Source organism: Oncorhynchus clarkii, chromosome 5 (assembly GCF_045791955.1).
Source record: "Oncorhynchus clarkii lewisi isolate Uvic-CL-2024 chromosome 5, UVic_Ocla_1.0, whole genome shotgun sequence".
NCBI lineage: Eukaryota > Metazoa > Chordata > Actinopteri > Salmoniformes > Salmonidae > Oncorhynchus > Oncorhynchus clarkii.
Genome location: NC_092151.1, coordinates 91,014,886 through 91,031,867, shown reverse-complemented (window position 1 = coordinate 91,031,867; position 16,982 = coordinate 91,014,886). Strand labels below are relative to the sequence as shown.

Below are 16,982 nucleotides of genomic sequence, written 5' to 3'. Positions count from 1 at the left end.
TCAACAGTGAAGAGTCGACTCCGGGATGCTGGCCTGCTAGACAGAGTTCCTCTGTCCAGTCTCAACGTCAACAGTGAAGAGTCGACTCCGGGATGCTGGCCTGCTAGACAGAGTTCCTCTGTCCAGTCTCAACGTCAACAGTGAAGAGTCGACTCCGGGATGCTGGCCTGCTAGACAGAGTTCCTCTGTCCAGTCTCAACGTCAACAGTGAAGAGTCGACTCCGGGATGCTGGCCTTCTAGACAGAGTTCCTCTGTCCAGTCTCAACGTCAACAGTGAAGAGTCGACTCCGGGATGCTGGCCTGCTAGGCAGAGTTCCTCTGTCCAGTCTCAACGTCAACAGTGAAGAGTCGACTCCGGGATGCTGGCCTTCTAGACAGAGTTCCTCTGTCCAGTCTCAACGTCAACAGTGAAGAGTCGACTCCGGGATGCTGGCCTGCTAGACAGAGTTCCTCTGTCCAGTCTCAACGTCAACAGTGAAGAGTCGACTCCGGGATGCTGGCCTTCTAGACAGAGTTCCTCTGTCCAGTCTCAACGTCAACAGTGAAGAGTCGACTCCGGGATGCTGGCCTGCTAGACAGAGTTCCTCTGTCCAGTCTCAACGTCAACAGTGAAGAGGCGACTCCGGGATGCTGGCCTTCTAGACAGAGTTCCTCTGTCCAGTCTCAACGTCAACAGTGAAGAGTCGACTCCGGGATGCTGGCCTGCTAGACAGAGTTCCTCTGTCCAGTCTCAACGTCAACAGTGAAGAGTCGACTCCGGGATGCTGGCCTTCTAGACAGAGTTCCTCTGTCCAGTCTCAACGTCAACAGTGAAGAGTCGACTCCGGGATGCTGGCCTGCTAGGCAGAGTTCCTCTGTCCAGTCTCAACGTCAACAGTGAAGAGTCGACTCCGGGATGCTGGCCTTCTAGACAGAGTTCCTCTGTCCAGTCTCAACGTCAACAGTGAAGAGTCGACTCCGGGATGCTGGCCTGCTAGACAGAGTTCCTCTGTCCAGTCTCAACGTCAACAGTGAAGAGTCGACTCCGGGATGCTGGCCTTCTAGACAGAGTTCCTCTGTCCAGTCTCAACGTCAACAGTGAAGAGTCGACTCCGGGATGCTGGCCTGCTAGACAGAGTTCCTCTGTCCAGTCTCAACGTCAACAGTGAAGAGGCGACTCCGGGATGCTGGCCTTCTAGACAGAGTTCCTCTGTCCAGTCTCAACGTCAACAGTGAAGAGTCGACTCCGGGATGCTGGCCTGCTAGGCAGAGTTCCTCTGTCCAGTCTCAACGTCAACAGTGAAGAGGCGACTCCGGGATGCTGGCCTTCTAGGCAGAGTTCCTCTGTCCAGTCTCAACGTCAACAGTGAAGAGGCGACTCCGGGATGCTGGCCTTCTAGACAGAGTTCCTCTGTCCAGTCTCAACGTCAACAGTGAAGAGGCGACTCCGGGATGCTGGCCTTCTAGGCAGAGTTCCTCTGTCCAGTCTCAACGTCAACAGTGAAGAGGCGACTCCGGGATGCTGGCCTTCTAGACAGAGTTCCTCTGTCCAGTCTCAACGTCAACAGTGAAGAGGCGACTCCGGGATGCTGGCCTTCTAGACAGAGTTCCTCTGTCCAGTCTCAACGTCAACAGTGAAGAGGCGACTCCGGGATGCTGGCCTTCTAGACAGAGTTCCTCTGTCCAGTCTCAACGTCAACAGTGAAGAGGCGACTCCGGGATGCTGGCCTTCTAGACAGAGTTGCAAAGAAAAAGCCATGAAAAAGAAAAGATTAAGATGGGCAGAAGAACACAGACACTGGACAGAGGAACTCTGCCTAGAAGGGAAGGGACCAGTACGAAAAAGCACAAGAATTGATGCACTCAGTATTTTAAGTCGCTTTGGATAAAAGTGTAAAACCGGCTTTAAAGCTCTCAGATGACAGCTGCCATGTTAGAGAGTTGGCACTGGTGCTGTAAGACCTCAATCAGGCTGTTGATTGGCTAGTTGAACAGTATGGTACTGTAAGACCTCAATCAGGCCATTGATTGGCTAACTCAAATAAAAAAATGTATTGGTCACATACACAGGTTTAGCAGATATTATTGTGAGTGTAGCGAAATGCTTGTGCTTCTAAACTCAGCAAAAAAAGAAACGTCCCTTTTTCAGGACCCTGTCTTTCAAAGATCATTTGTAAAAATCTAAAATAACTTCACAGATATTTATTGTAAAGGGTTTTAACACTGTTTCCCATGCTTGTTCAACGAACCATAAACAATTAATGAACATGCACCTGGGGAACGGTCGTTAAGACACTAACAGCTTACAGACGGTAGGCAATTAAGGTCACAGTTATGAAAACTTAGAACACTAAAGAGGCCTTTCTACTGACTCTAAAAAACACCAAAAGAAAGATGCCCAGGGTCCCTGCTCATCTGCGTGAACGCGCCTTAGGTGTATACTGCAAGGAGGCATGGGACTGCAGACATCAAATCAAATCAAATTTTATTTGTCACATACACATGGTTAGCAGATGTTAATGCGAGTGTAGCGAAATGCTTGTGGAATTCTAAATCAGGTGAACAGAAGGATTTGAGTTCCTGTATGTTTCTTTCATCACACCATGTCACGTTAGCCATAAGGCATACGCCCCCGCCCCTCTTCTTACCAGAAAGATGTTTGTTTCTGTTGGCGCGATGCGTGGAGAAACCCGTTGGCTGCACCGCCTCGGATAGCGTCTCTCCAGTGAGCCATGATTCCGTGAAGCAAAGAACGTTACAGTCTCTGATGTCCCTCTGGAATGCTACCCTTGCTCGGATTTCATCAACCTTGTTGTCAAGAGACTGGACATTGGCAAGAAGAATGCTAGGGAGTGGTGCACTGTGTGCCCGTCTCCGGAGTCTGACCAGAAGACCGCCTCGTTTCCCTCTTTTTCGGAGTCGTTTTTTTGGGTCGCTGCATGGGATCCACTCCGTTGTCCTGTTTGTAAGGCAGAACACAGGATCCGCGTTGCGAAAAACATATTCTTGGTCGTACTGATGGTGAGTTGACGCTGATCTTATATTCAGTAGTTCTTCTCGACTGTATGTAATGAAACCTAAGATGACCTGGGGTACCAATGTAAGAAATAACACGTAAAAAAAACAAAACTGCATAGTTTCCTAGGAACGCAAAGCGAGGCGGCCATCTCTGTCGGCGCGCATTAGTGATCATCACACCTGTGGGAAAGATACAGGATGGCAACATCTGCCTGGGTTACACCAGGAATGCACAATCCCTCCATCAGTGCTCAGACTGTCCACAATTGGCTGAGAGAGGCTGGACTGAGGGCTTGTAGGCCTGTTGTAAGGCAGGTCCTCACCAGACATTACCGGCAACAACGTCGCCTATGGGCACAAACCCACCATCGCTGGACCAGACAGGACTTGTTGAGTTTAGTTCCGACAGTGCAGCAGTATCTAACAAGTAATCTAAGAATTCCACAACAACTACCTAATACACTCAAATCTAAGTAAAGTAATCTCTAACTCAACAGTATTGTACTGCTAGACCTCAATCAGGCCGTTGATTGGCTAATTTAACAGGAAGCAAGAAGTGTGAGTAGATACACATGAGCCAATCACGATCAGACCACATGGCTATATTTTCACATAGATCTGTATGTGTTAACCATTAGGAAGTGTGTTTTGAGCTATCAGCTCATTTGAAAAGCAGTCATCCAAGTCGTAGTTCACTATGCTAGGGTGTAAGGATGTCTCAGAAACCAGTCATTTATTACACAAAAACCACACTGTTGCTTTGGGCACCACAGGATCGGATCAGGTTCTCTTATCTCATCCACAAGCAAACCTGTTCACCTCAAGACCTGCGTGATCGGTTGATATTTCTGTCTGAACTAGTTGTTTATTATATTTGTCATTCTCGTGTGGCCCAAAGTATTTTCTGTGCTGTCCTAACTGAACATCTGTTTGTGTTTTGGCCTTGATTTCCATGACAACATTGTGGTCTTGTTTTCTCTATGGTCCTTCTCTTGGCTGGCTGGACCACTGATACTGATTTAATGGGAGAACAAAGGCCATAGAGATGACCCGACTCCATGTTTGGCATCCATGCTAGGCTACGTACTGTACCTTATCTCTGCAGTACTGTCTGGAGTGGGTTAGCATCATCCCCACACAATGAACAAGAACATTAAACTGACTTGGAAGGGTTTTGTCGTGTTGCAAAATACTGAAGCCAAAAGATGAGTGTGAATAATTAAATGAATGATTCTGTTGTTCTTGGCTTTTCAACTGGCCCTGTTATTACAGAATGATTCTTGCTCTCTCTTCTTCACATTTTTCTATTTTTTTTTTGTTGGCAAAATTGTGTTTATTGTCTTTCTCGATCTCTTTCTTTCCCTCTCTATTTATCCCTTCCTCCCTTCATTCTGGCTCTGTATGTAGCATCTGAATTGATTAGCGGTGAGCTAGCCCAGGGAGGGAGTGAGTCAGTCAGTGGAACATGATATTGTTACTCAGCAGGGAGGGAAGAGCACGGCATTATATTGGTAAAGACTCTCGCTCTCTCTCTCTCTCTCTCTGGAGCGTTGTTGTAGATGAATGAAGGTAAACATTGTTCTTGGTCCGTTTCGTCAGGGATGGAATGCTTAAGGCCACATTGGTCACTTGGTTTACCGAAGTCACGTAAATAGTGAAATCCGATTAGCCGTTTTCCCACTAAACGTCCTGAATCCCAACAATGATTGTAGTGGTATTCAAGGAGATTATACTGACTCTGTAAGATGTTAGTTTATTATACCGCACAGAAAAATATGTCCATTTGAATTCCAGGAAGTGTGGTAAATGCATGCCCACCTGCCAAATCAAAACTGTTTGAATGTACAGTGGGGCAAAAAAGTATTTAGTCAGCCACCAATTGTGCAAGTTCTCCCACTTAAAAAGATGAGGGAGGCCTGTAATTTTCATCATAGGTACACTTCAACTATGACAGACAAAATGGGGGAAAAAAATCCAGAAAATCACATTGTAGGATTTTTAAGGAATTTATTTGCAAATTATGGTGGAAAATAAGTATTTGGTCACCTACAAACAAGCAAGATTTCTGGCTCTTCAAGAGGCTCCTCTGTCCTCCACTCGTTACCTGTATTAATGGCACCTGTTTGAACCTCCATAATTTGCTATTAAATTCATTAAAAATCCTACAATCTGGACATGTTTCTACAACTCGATTGTTGTCCACCTGTGGTAAATTCAATTGATTGAACATGATTTAGAAAGGCACACACCTGTCTGTAGAAGGTACCACAGTTGCCAGTGCATGTCAGAGCAAAAATCCAACCATGAGGTCGAAGGAATTGTCAGTAGAGCTCCGAGACAGGATTGTGTCGAGATCCCCAAGAACACAGTACTTAGTACTTTGTTGAAGCACCTTTGGCAGCAATTATAGCCTTGAGTCTTCTACAAGCTTGACACACCTGCATTCTTCTCTGCAGATCCTCTCAAGCTCTGTCAGGTTGGATGGGGAGCGAGAGATCCTTGATGAAAACCTGCTGCAGAGCACTCAGGACCTCAGACTGGGGTTGAAGGTTCACCTTCTAACAGGACATTGACCCTGCACAGCTATTTTCAGGTCTCCAGAGATGTTCGATAGGGTTCAGGTTGGGCTCTGCATTGTCTTGGCTGTGTGCTTAAGGTCAATGTCCTGTTGGAAAGTGAACCTTTGCCCCCGTCTGAGGTCCTGAGCACCCTGGAGCAGGTTTCCATCAAGGATCTCTCGCTGCTTTGCTCCGTTAATCTTTCCCTCGATCCTGACTAGTCTTCCAGTCCCTGTCGCTGAAAAACATCCCTACAGCATGATACTGCTACCACCAGGCTTCACCTTACGGATGGTGCCATGTTTCCTCCAGGCGTGACGCTTGGCATTCAGGCCAAGAGTTCAATCTTGGTTTCATCAGACCAGAGAGACCATCTTGTTTCTCATGGTCTGAGAGTCTTTAGGGGCCTTTTGGCAAACTCCAAGTGAGCTATCATGTGCCTGAGGAGTGTCTTCCGTCTGGCCACTCTACCATAAAGGCCTGATTGGTGGAGTGCTGCAGAGATGGTTGTCCTTCTGGAAGGTTCTCCCATCTCCACAAAGGAACTCTGGAGCTCTGTCAGAGTGACCATTGGGTTCTTCATCACCTCCCTGACCAAGGCCCTTCTCCCCCGATTGCTCGGTTTGGCCTTGCGACCAGCTCTAGGAAGAGTTTTGGTGGTTCCAAACTTCTTCTATTTCAGAATGATGGAGACCACTGTGTTCTTGAGGCCCTTCAATGCTGCAGACATTTGTTGGTCCTCTTCCCCAGATCTGTGCCTCGACACAATCCTGTCTCGGAGCTGTACGGACAATTCCTTCGACCTCATGGCTTGGTTTTTGCTCTGACATCCACTGTCAACTGCAGGACCTTATATAGACAGGTGTGTGCCTTCCCAAATCATGTCCAATCAATTTAATTTACCACAGGTGGACTCCAATCAAGTTGTAGAAACATCTCATGGAAGATCAATGGAAACAGGATGCACCTGAGATCAACTTCGAGTCTCATAGCAAAGGGTCTGAATACTTATGTAAATAAGGTATTTCAACAACAACAAAAAAATTAAAAACCTGTTCGCTTTGCCATGAGGTGCGTAGGTTGATGAGCATTTTTTTTGTATTTAATCCTTTTTAGAATAAGTCTGAAACGAAATATGGAAAAAGTCAAGGGGTCTGAATACTTTCCGAATGCATCTTTAGTTGGGCCCAGACCCTTAGATAGAAAAAAATACCTCAATACCATTAGTGCTCCATGGCAGAGGAAGGGAGGGTAATTCTTTCCAGCTGTCTTGCTCTGCAGGAATGCCCCCCCCCCCCAGTCACCAAATGGCTTTCATCTGGAGGAAGGGGATCGGTTTTGCTAATAGGGAACCATCGTTTGGTCTGTCCTGGACAATAACATACAATTCGGGATTGGGACTTTGATGTCATTTTTCATAGCCACCGTGCTTCTACACCTGCATTGCTTGCTGTTTGGGGTTTTAGGCTGGCTTTCTGTACAGCACTTTGAGACATCAGCTGGGCTTTATAAATACATTGGATTGATGTAGGTCATTGGCTATTTCGGAACAGTGGTATGTCTATGCTTAATTGATTCTGTAAAAGTTCGTTGACGTTCTATGATTTTCCAAATATTTCTGGCTGAAGGGTTGGCTCCTTAAATGGAGAGAAGGACTCTCTCTCTCTCTCTCTGTTATGTTTAACGATCCCCTTCGTTTGAAAGGAGCTCAATCAATTGGAAGCGACGTGTTTAGAATCGAAGAATGTTTGGAAATTACTGACATCATTTTTTGATTACAGGTGTTTTTACTGGGGGCCATCGTCTCTGTCTCTCTCTCTCTCTCTCTCTCTCTCTCTCTCTCTCTCTCTCTGTCTCTCTGTCTGTCTCTGTCTCTCTCTCTCTCTCTCTCTCTCTCTCTCTCTCTCTCTCTCTCTCTCTCTCTCTCTATCTCTCCTCTATCTCTCCTCTCTATCTCTCCTCTCTATCTCTCCTCTCTCTCTCCTCTCTCTCTCCTCTCTCTCTCTGTCTCCTCTCTCTCTCTGTCTCCTCTCTCTCTCTGTCTCCTCTCTCTCTCTGTCTCCTCTCTCTCTGTCTCCTCTCTCTCTGTCTCACTCACTCACTCACTCACTCACTCACTCACTCACTCACATACACACCCTGCGGCGTCTTTCCAATTTTGAGGATTTTAGGTTCACTGCATAGTGGCAGAGTGTAACAGGAGGTTGAGCACAACAGTGCTGTCAGCAGTAGTTGTTTTCAAATGGTCCTACTCCTAACTCAACCTAACCACTGGGGACAGAAACCTAGCAGAGGAGCCCCCACCAGTTCTATAGACATCACTCTATATCAGGCCAGTTCTATAGACGTCACTCTATATCAGGCCAGTTCTGTAGACGTCACTCTATATCAGGCCAGTTCTGTAGACGTCACTCTATATCAGGCCAGTTCTATAGACGTCACTCTATATCAGGCCCGTTCTGTAGACGTCACTCTATATCAGGCCAGTTCTGTAGACGTCACTCTATATCAGGCCAGTTCTGTAGACGTCACTCTATATCAGGCCAGTTCTGTAGACGTCACTCTATATCAGGCCAGTTCTGTAGACGTCACTCTATATCAGGCCAGTTCTATAGACGTCACTCTATATCAGGCCAGTTCCATAGACGTCACTCTATATCAGGCCAGTTCTGTATCAGGCCAGTTCTATAGACGTCACTCTATATCAGGCCAGTTCTATAGACATTCGGGATGTGAAAAATGTAAAACGTTTTCTTAATGTTTAAACTGCCATTTTATTTATAGTTTAAACGACAAGGGGGGGAAATTATTTATATATATGTGAATTCACAGTGCAGATATGGTCCTGCGTATGACCGCTAGGGGGCAGTGCAGTTCCATCTACCACAGTCCTGGCAACCAGACAATGTTCACCTTACTGCTGTCCCCTACCCACTCAGCAACAATGGTAGTTAATACCGTTTCATGTTCTCTGCTGTGTTCCTCTCCTCCATGTTCTCAGTGGTCAGTACATGGGAGGGACTTCATGTCCCACTTCTCATCAATGTGATGACTCGTTGGGGTGATGTATGACAGCGTGTTCATAGACGTCGAACTATCTGTTTACTCCACCTATGGGGTTTTTGAGAGCTCGTTCTTTGTACTTTGTAGGGTTGAATACCGGGATACCGAGATTTCCCGCCCAAACCAAACTCACTTTTCCTGGGATAAATAACTGCCAGAAACTGGTCAATTCTAATAAACTCAGCAAAAAAAGAAACGTCCTCTCACTGTCAACTGCGTTTATTTTCAGCGAACTTAACATCTGTAAATATTTGTATGAACATAATAAGATTCAACAACTGAGACATAAACTGAACAAGTTCCACAGACATGTGACTAACAGAAATTGAATAATGTGCCCCAAATCAAAAGTAAGTCATTATTTGGTGTGGCCACCAGCTGCATTAACTACTGCAGTGCATCTCCTCCTCATGGACTGCACCAGATTTGCCAGTTCTTGCTGTGAGATGTTAGCCCACTCTTCCACCAAGGCACCTGCAAGTTCCTGGACATTTCTGGGAGGAATGGCCCTAGCCCTCACTCTCTGATCCAACAGGTCCCAGACGTGCTCAATGGGATTGAGATCCGGGCTCTTCGCTGGCCATGGCAGAACACTGACATTCCTGTCTTGCAGGAAATCACGCACAGAACGAGCAGTATGGCTGGTGGCATTTTCATGCTGGAGGGTCATGTCAGGATGAGCCTGCAGGAAGGGTACCACATGAGGGAGGAGGATGTCTTCTCTGTAACGCACAACGTTGAGATTGCCTGCAATGACAACAAGCTCAGTCTGCTGATGCTGTGACACACCGCCCCAGACAATGACGAACCCTCTACCTCCAAATCGATCCCGCTCCAGAGTACAGGCCTCGGTGTAATGCTCATTCCTTCAACGATAAACGCGAATCCGTAAACCATCACCCCTGGTGAGACAAAACCGCGACTCGTCAGTGAAGGGCACTTTTGCCAGTCCTGTCTGGTCCAGCAATGGTGGGTTTGTGCCCATAGGCAACGTTGTTGCCGGAGATGCCTACAAGCCCTGTCCAGCCTCTCTCAGCCTATTGCGGACCGTCTGAGCACTGATTGTGCACGTGCTTCTACACCTGCATTGCTTGCTGTTTGGGGTTTTAGGCTGGGTTTCTGTACAGCACTTTGAGATATCAGCTGATGTACGAAGGGCTATATAAATAAATTTGATTTGATTTGATTGAGGGATTGTGCATTCCTGGTGTAACTCGGGCAGTTGTTGTTGTTGCCATCCTGTACCTGTCCCGCAGGTGTGATGTTGGGATGTACCAATCCTGTGCAGGTGTTGTTACACGTGGTCTGCCACTGCGAGGACGATCAGCTGTCCATCCTGTCTCCCTGTAGTCTTAGGCGTCTCACAATACGGACATTGCAATTTATTGCCCTGGCCACATCTGCAGTCCTCATGCCTCCTTGCAGCATGCCTAAGGCACGTTCAAGCAGATGGGCAGGGACCCTGGGCATCTTTCTTTTGGTGTTTTTCAGAGTCAGTAGAAAGGCCTCTTTAGTGTCCTAAGTTTTCATAACTGTGACCTTAATTGCCTACCGTCTGTAAGCTGTTAGTGTCTTAACGACCGTTCCCCAGGTGCGTGTTCATTAATTGTTTATGGTTCGTTGAACAAGCATGGGAAACCGTGTTTAAACCCTTTACAATGAAGATCTGTGAAGTTATTTGGATTTTTACAAATTATCTTTGAAAGACAGGGTCCTGAAAAAGGGAAGTTTCTTTTTTTGCTGAGTTTAGAAGCACAAGCATTTCTCTACACTCACAATAATATCTGCTAAACCTGTGTATGTGACCAATAAAAATGTATTGCTGCTTTAATATTGAAGGAGAACTGGCTGGATTGGTAGCTCGGTTGGCTAGATTGGTAGCTAGGTTGGCTAGATTGGTAGCTCGGTTGGCTAGATTGGTAGCTAGGTTGGCTAGATTGGTAGCTAGGTTGGCTAGATTGGTAGCTAGGTTGGCTAGATTGGTAGCTAGGTTGGCTAGATTGGTAGCTAGGTTGGCTAGATTGGTAGCTAGGTTGGCTAGATTGGTAGCTAGGTTGGCTAGATTGGTAGCTCGGTTGGCTAGATTGGTAGCTCGGTTGGCTGGATTGGTAGCTAGGTTGGCTGGATTGGTAGCTAGGTTGGCTGGATTGGTAGCTCGGTTCGGCTGGATTGGTAGCTAGGTTGGCTGGATTGGTAGCTCGGTTGGCTGGATTGGTGGCTCGGTTGGCTGGATTGGTGGCTCGGTTGGCTGGATTGGTGGCTCGGTTGGCTGGATTGGTGGCTCGGTTGGCTGGATTGGTGGCTCGGTTGGCTGGATTGGTGGCTCGGTTGGCTGGATTGGTGGCTCGGTTGGCTGGATTGGTGGCTCGGTTGGCTGGATTGGTAGCTCGGTTGGCTGGATTGGTAGCTCGGTTGGCTGGATTGGTAGCACGGTTGGCTGGATTGGTAGCACGGTTGGCTGGATTGGTAGCACGGTTGGCTGGATTGGTAGTACGGTTGTTAGAAGCATTTTAAACGGCCCACTGACTGACTGTCTTATTAGAACATAATTTGTTTTTGTTGACTGAAATTGCCTCTAACAAAAAACCCAATTCCAAACTGTGCCCAGTGCCCACTCTTATCTCCATAATCTTTATCAAGCTGGCTGACCACTGAATCACAAATGCCCTCTTGAGTTTCCACTAATGTTGTTTTGTCAGACCCAGAGGCTTAATCAAAACAAAAGGGAGTGACGCACACACACACACACACACACACACTGGCACACAGCAGACTATCCTGCCAGACTGCCACTGACAGTCCGTGTGGGAAGGAAGGAGCTTTCTGGAAGGCTTCCAGGTGGCACTAGTAAAAGGGGAAAGGAGAGACCTGACACACACACACACACACACACACAGACCTGGCAGACACAAACAAAGACCTGGGGGGCTTTTGGTAGGTACCTCAAAGTCATGCTGTTTGAAGTGGGCCCCTCTGTGTGTGTATATGCGTGCGTGTTTGTGCGTGTGCTTGTGTGTCCTGGCTGTCTGTGTTTTGGCCACTCAGTCAGCGGGCTAAGGAGAGTTGGGACGTTTGGTAATTTGTTAGAAATGTTTGCCAACAGTGTGCAGAAACCCAGTTTTAGGAATAGCTTATATATCATGATGTTTCTCTAGCCCACACATGCTGTAATGCCAACGGTGTTGGGTTTCTCACGGCCTAGCCTCTCATACCTCTCCTCTCTACCTCTCATACCTCTCCTCTCTACCTCTCATACCCCCAAATGTAGCTGGCTGTCCAGAACCCTCTCTCTAATGTGACTTTCTGCATTGCCTGTAAACTACTGTACCCCCCCCCCCCCCATGCAGCTGGAGATAGAGACATCATATAGGGACCCCTCCCCGCCCCTCCCCATGCAGCTGGAGATAGAGACATCATATAGGGACCCCCCCTCCCCTCCCCATGCAGCTGGAGATGGAGACATCATAGGGAGCCCCCCCCCCCCATGCAGCTGGAGATAGAAACATCATATAGGGATCCCCCCACCCCCTCTCTCTCACCACAGACCCACCACCACCAGTCCTATAGACAGACAAAGCCATAGTAAGAGATATGAAGTGTCAGTGGTTTGGTAATGTAAACCTGCTTGCAGGGATCCGTTCAGACATACTCTCCATGCTCCATCTTCCCCTCTCTCCTCTTCATCTCTTCCTCTCTCCTCCTCTTCCTCTCTCCTCCTCTTCCTCTCTCCTCCTCTTCCTCTCTACCTCTCTTCCTCTCTCTTCCTCTTCCTCTCTACCTCTCTTCCCCTCTTCCTCTCTCCTCCTCTTCCTCTCTACCTCTCTCCCTCTCTTCCTCTCCCTCTTCGTATCTCCATCTTCCTCTCTACCTCTCTCCCCCTCTCTTCCCCTCTTCCTCTCTCTTCCTCTCTCCCCCTCTCTCTCTTTCTCTCTCTCTCTCTCCCCCTCTCTCTCTCCCTCTTTCTCTCTCTCTATCCCTCTCTCTCCCTCTTCCTCTCTCTCCCTCTATCTCACACACCAGGGAACTTCTTTATGTTCTCTCTGTCTGGTTTGCATGTCTGTCTTTGTTTAGAGCTGTTGTGTTTCTCTCTACAGGAGAGAGTGCCAGTGGGTGACTCACCTCTCTCCTCTGTTTATCTCTCCTTCATCCCTCTCTCTGGCTCTTAACCCCTAACTAACCGCCCACTCCACTCTACTACTATTGATAGAGGTATCTACTCCCTCTCTCTCTGTCATAGGGAGGGGGGGAGGAGGGAAGGTATAGCCAGGCCCAGCTGGGTTTCAACTGAGGAAGCTTACTTGTTTTTTTTTCTTCTAATGCATTGATTCTCCCTGTCTCGTTAACAGATCGTGTGATCAAGGACCAGGAGTTTGAGGTGATGATGCAGATTGACTGTGAGGTCACAGACACCAGGATTCTCCACATCAAGTCCTCCAGTATCCCACCATTCCTGCGTGTCAACCGCACCGACACCCTGTACCCGCCTTCACCTGCGGACAGCAAGGCCACGTCTCCTGTCCAGGTGCTCATGGGTTCCGCGTAACCTCTATCAACCAATCGAATTGACGCACAAACCCGTAACTCCCACCAACCAATTGAACAGTGAAATTGAAAAGATGGAACAACAACAAACATCTGTTCTCCTCCACCAGTTTAAAAGATGGTGACAACAGAAGGTGACAACAGGTCACATGTTTCTATTTACCTTGTGTTCTTTTTTTAATTTTCTACAGATCTGAGATCATTTTTAAATGATTATATACAAATGTATTTGACTGAACTCTGGTATCAGGTTTTCTCCCTTATCCTTGATTTGGATTATGCAATACCAAGCTAGCTCAAATGGTCAGTGTGAGTTAGCCATTCTGTTTTCAGCTCTGATATCCGTCATGGTTGTTGAAGGTCAAAGACCAGAGCCAGGCTCTGTGTGTGTCTGGACTGACCAGGACCAGGCTCTGTGTGTGTCTGGACTGACCAGGACCAGGCTCTGTGTGTGTCTGGACTGACCAGGACCAGGCTCTGTGTGTGTCTGGACTGATTGACTGTGGCCCTACGCCCCTCTTACCAGGGTAATTGCTGAGCAACAGCAGGGGGCCGAGCATTGAACCCTGAGTCACCCCAACATAACTCAAATACTTTCACCCCATGGCTGCCATGTTGTTCTCTCCCTCCCTTTCTCTTCGTCAGTCTCCATCCCTCACATCTCTTTTGTTTTCTTGAGGCTTTATATAGAAGTATTTCATGCTGATTCAAGCTTTCATCACCCTCGTCTGTGATACCATTGAAATGATCACAGCAATAGTGGCAATACACTCAGGAAGTAATTTCAACGTGTTAAAGCTAAAGCAGTCCAACCACTAAAAGTATTGGTCACTGTTGTTTCTCTGTTTTTAGGTTTTGTTTTCAATATAGTGTAGCTACGATGAAGAATTCCTATTGGATGTTGTTTTTGTTTTCACTTCTGTTTGCACTGTGCTAATATACGTTTGGGGAGTGTTATACTCTACAGAAAATGTTATTTGTTGAAGTCCTCTGTTCTGAATAGAGACCACATCTCTACTGACATGTTGTCATACCTATGAAAGTATATCATTTACATACTGTATATTTCATTGATCTGAAAAGTTATTATTTCCCAAATATGTTCCATTTGGGGATACATCATATTGTATAGTGTGACTATGTTATTGTAGAGGTTTCCTTTGGAGAGAGTGGATTGTAGTGTGGGTAGGGGAGAGAAGGGATTGTAGTATGGGTAGGGGAGAGAGTGGGTAGAAGTGTGGGGAGTGGGTAGAAGTGTGGATAGTGGAGAGAGTGGGTAGAAGTGTGGATAGTATGGTGTTGGCTATTGGAAGGTCATTGTTTTTTATATAAGCCCCAGGACTTTCAATTTCCATGGACACATAGGAAACATACTTACACATTGATGAATGGACGGTTAGCAGCTGAAATATCAGATACGAGATGAGACATTATCTCTATGAAATATCAATGTGTCACAGTCTTAAACGCTCGTCTTTGAAAAATCCAACCGTTTCTTTTTTTTTTAAAGTCATTTAGATTCAACAGGTTGGCAAGGAACAGCAACGTTTGTCAGACCTAATCCTAGTGAGTAAAGAGGAGTTCATGTTGACCCATGTCGGTTGTCATAGTGACCCGAGATGTTAACCCGAACCCGTCTGTCCACTTGGCCTGATTGCACTTTAACAAACAGAAATATTTTCTGATGGCGGAGGATCCCTGTACTCAGAATATGGATGCACGTATGACTAAGTCGTTTGGATAAAAGCGTATGTGTATTATAATATTTAGCTTACTGAAAAGAGCATTTAAAAAATTTAAAAAAGAAGAAAGAAAAAATTATTAGTTGCCACGGGAACGTTTTGTGAAATGATGGGGCATAATGCTTTTTGTTTTAAACATTAAATAGTTTTGCACCATTGCTAGGCAACCTGCTTGTCTCAAACGTCTAGATCTTGATTCACTCACTTGATTCACTCACTTGATTCACTCACTTCCCAACTGCATTTGATAACGTTAAAGTAGTTTTTATTTGTAATACTATTGTGACTTGTTCAGTTTGGTGTATACATGCTCGCTGTTCTCTGGCTGGGAGTCCTGATTATAATATCCTGTGTACGATTGTTGTTTCATTTCAGAAAGCAATAGGATGATTTTTCTCCCCCAAATATTGTAGTTTATAAGCGTTTTGTTTGAACGAGTGTACTGATTAGCGCAACAGCATTTCAACCTTTTAAATGTGACCCTCTATCCACTCATGTCTGTGTGTGTATGACACCAGCAGTTATATTGTGCATTTATTTGCTTGAAAAACGCGTTTTATTCAGAGTAATGTCATTTTGACTATGTACCCATGATTATTCAGGGAGCTGAGAGGAAAATTATGACAGTTTCCACCTGATGAAGATTTTTGTATAATATTGCTAAATGCAAATAAATAAAACACTGGATGAAACTTTGGATGTGTGTGTGTTGTCATGGTGAGGATCACAATGGGTCGGATCAGCTTGGCAATCGCTGACAATAACCATACCTTCTCTCACCCGCAGAGGGGATGAGGGAACTGGTGTGGGGGTTTTGACACCTACACACCCGGTCGTAAATTAAGCAGGAGAGGACTCTCTCTCTCTCTACCCTCCAGTATTGGCTAAAGGAATGTATTTTGTCTCCAGAGACTTTTGCCCGCCCAAAACTCTTAACGTTCAAAAAGTGAATACCGGAACAATATTTCTAACATCACGTGGGGAATGGTCAGTGGGGAACTATGGAAAATAAAGGTAATATTGGTTTTCATTTTGTGATGTCATTAAAACTTGTATAACGTAAATATTGTAACTTGAAAAGTATATCCTCTTTATCTGTCAAGTTTTCACCCAATATGTTGTGCATATAATATGAAACATGATTCAAGTATTTTTGTTAAGATAGGGATGTGATTTTAGTTTTCTAATAAGATAATTGTTTTTGATAATACTTTGCACAGTAACTAGCCACGCCGCGAGTGAGGTCAGAGAGCTTGTCAGCATGACGGAACACCCTTTTGACCAAGAGTGCATAAAAGCTTGGAAGAGAAATCAACCTGTAGACCAGGAAACATGAGGCGTTACCTAAATGTTTGTAATGGTTGAAACTTTTAACCTCAACACGAGGTGAAGAAATAAACGCACCTTCCCCTGAATAATCAACACGGGGAGTATGATTGTGACAAATTCTCCTCTCAAACAATCACTTGTACAGCTGATTAGCTGTCCTGAGTCAAATATCTCAAACTCTTAACCATCCGATCCTACTACGAGTCTCAAATCACCGTACGCTACTCTCATCACCCCACTGGAACCATCTGGCTGGCTTATCTTCAAATAAGCAACTTCAGGAGTGAATGGAAGAGTGAACTCTGTAGTTCTGTTCAGGACAACATGACGGACAAGGGCACCCACACGTAAATACTTTTCATGATTTCTTATTCCAAACGTGGGGCGGTTCGTGTGCAAACTATATGATTGTGAGAATAGTTATCGAATGTGTCTACGATAAGTCTCTCTTTCTCTCACTCTCTTTCTCTGGGAAAACATGCGATAATGTGTCAGTCCGCTAGGGAGCTTTGTTCCATGTAGTAAGTGTGTGTATTCGGTCTTATTATTTGGTTAGTTAGTAAATAAATAATTAAACCAATTGGTGTAGTACTGAATAATGAGCAAGGCTGGGGTTTTTTGCAGATTCAATAAGGTTACGACTGTTCAGAATGATGATATTAATCATTACCTCTTATCATCCTTCTGACCAGTCATCTGATTAATCATTACCTCTTATCATAAGATGACTGTTCAGAATGATGATATAAG

At 45.7% G+C, this 16,982-nt stretch overlaps 1 protein-coding gene across 1 annotated transcript in view; it reads left to right on the top strand.

The window, feature by feature from the left end:
• The window catches only part of LOC139409560 (activating transcription factor 6), a 112,398-nt gene extending 96,798 nt beyond the window's left edge, over positions 1–15,600 (top strand). The window contains exon 16 of the mRNA XM_071154892.1: positions 12,966–15,600. Within this exon, the coding sequence (XP_071010993.1) occupies positions 12,966–13,162 (197 nt within the window). The 3' untranslated portion in view covers positions 13,163–15,600. The remainder of the gene's footprint in view (positions 1–12,965) is intronic.
• Positions 15,601–16,982: the final 1,382 nt, after the last annotated feature.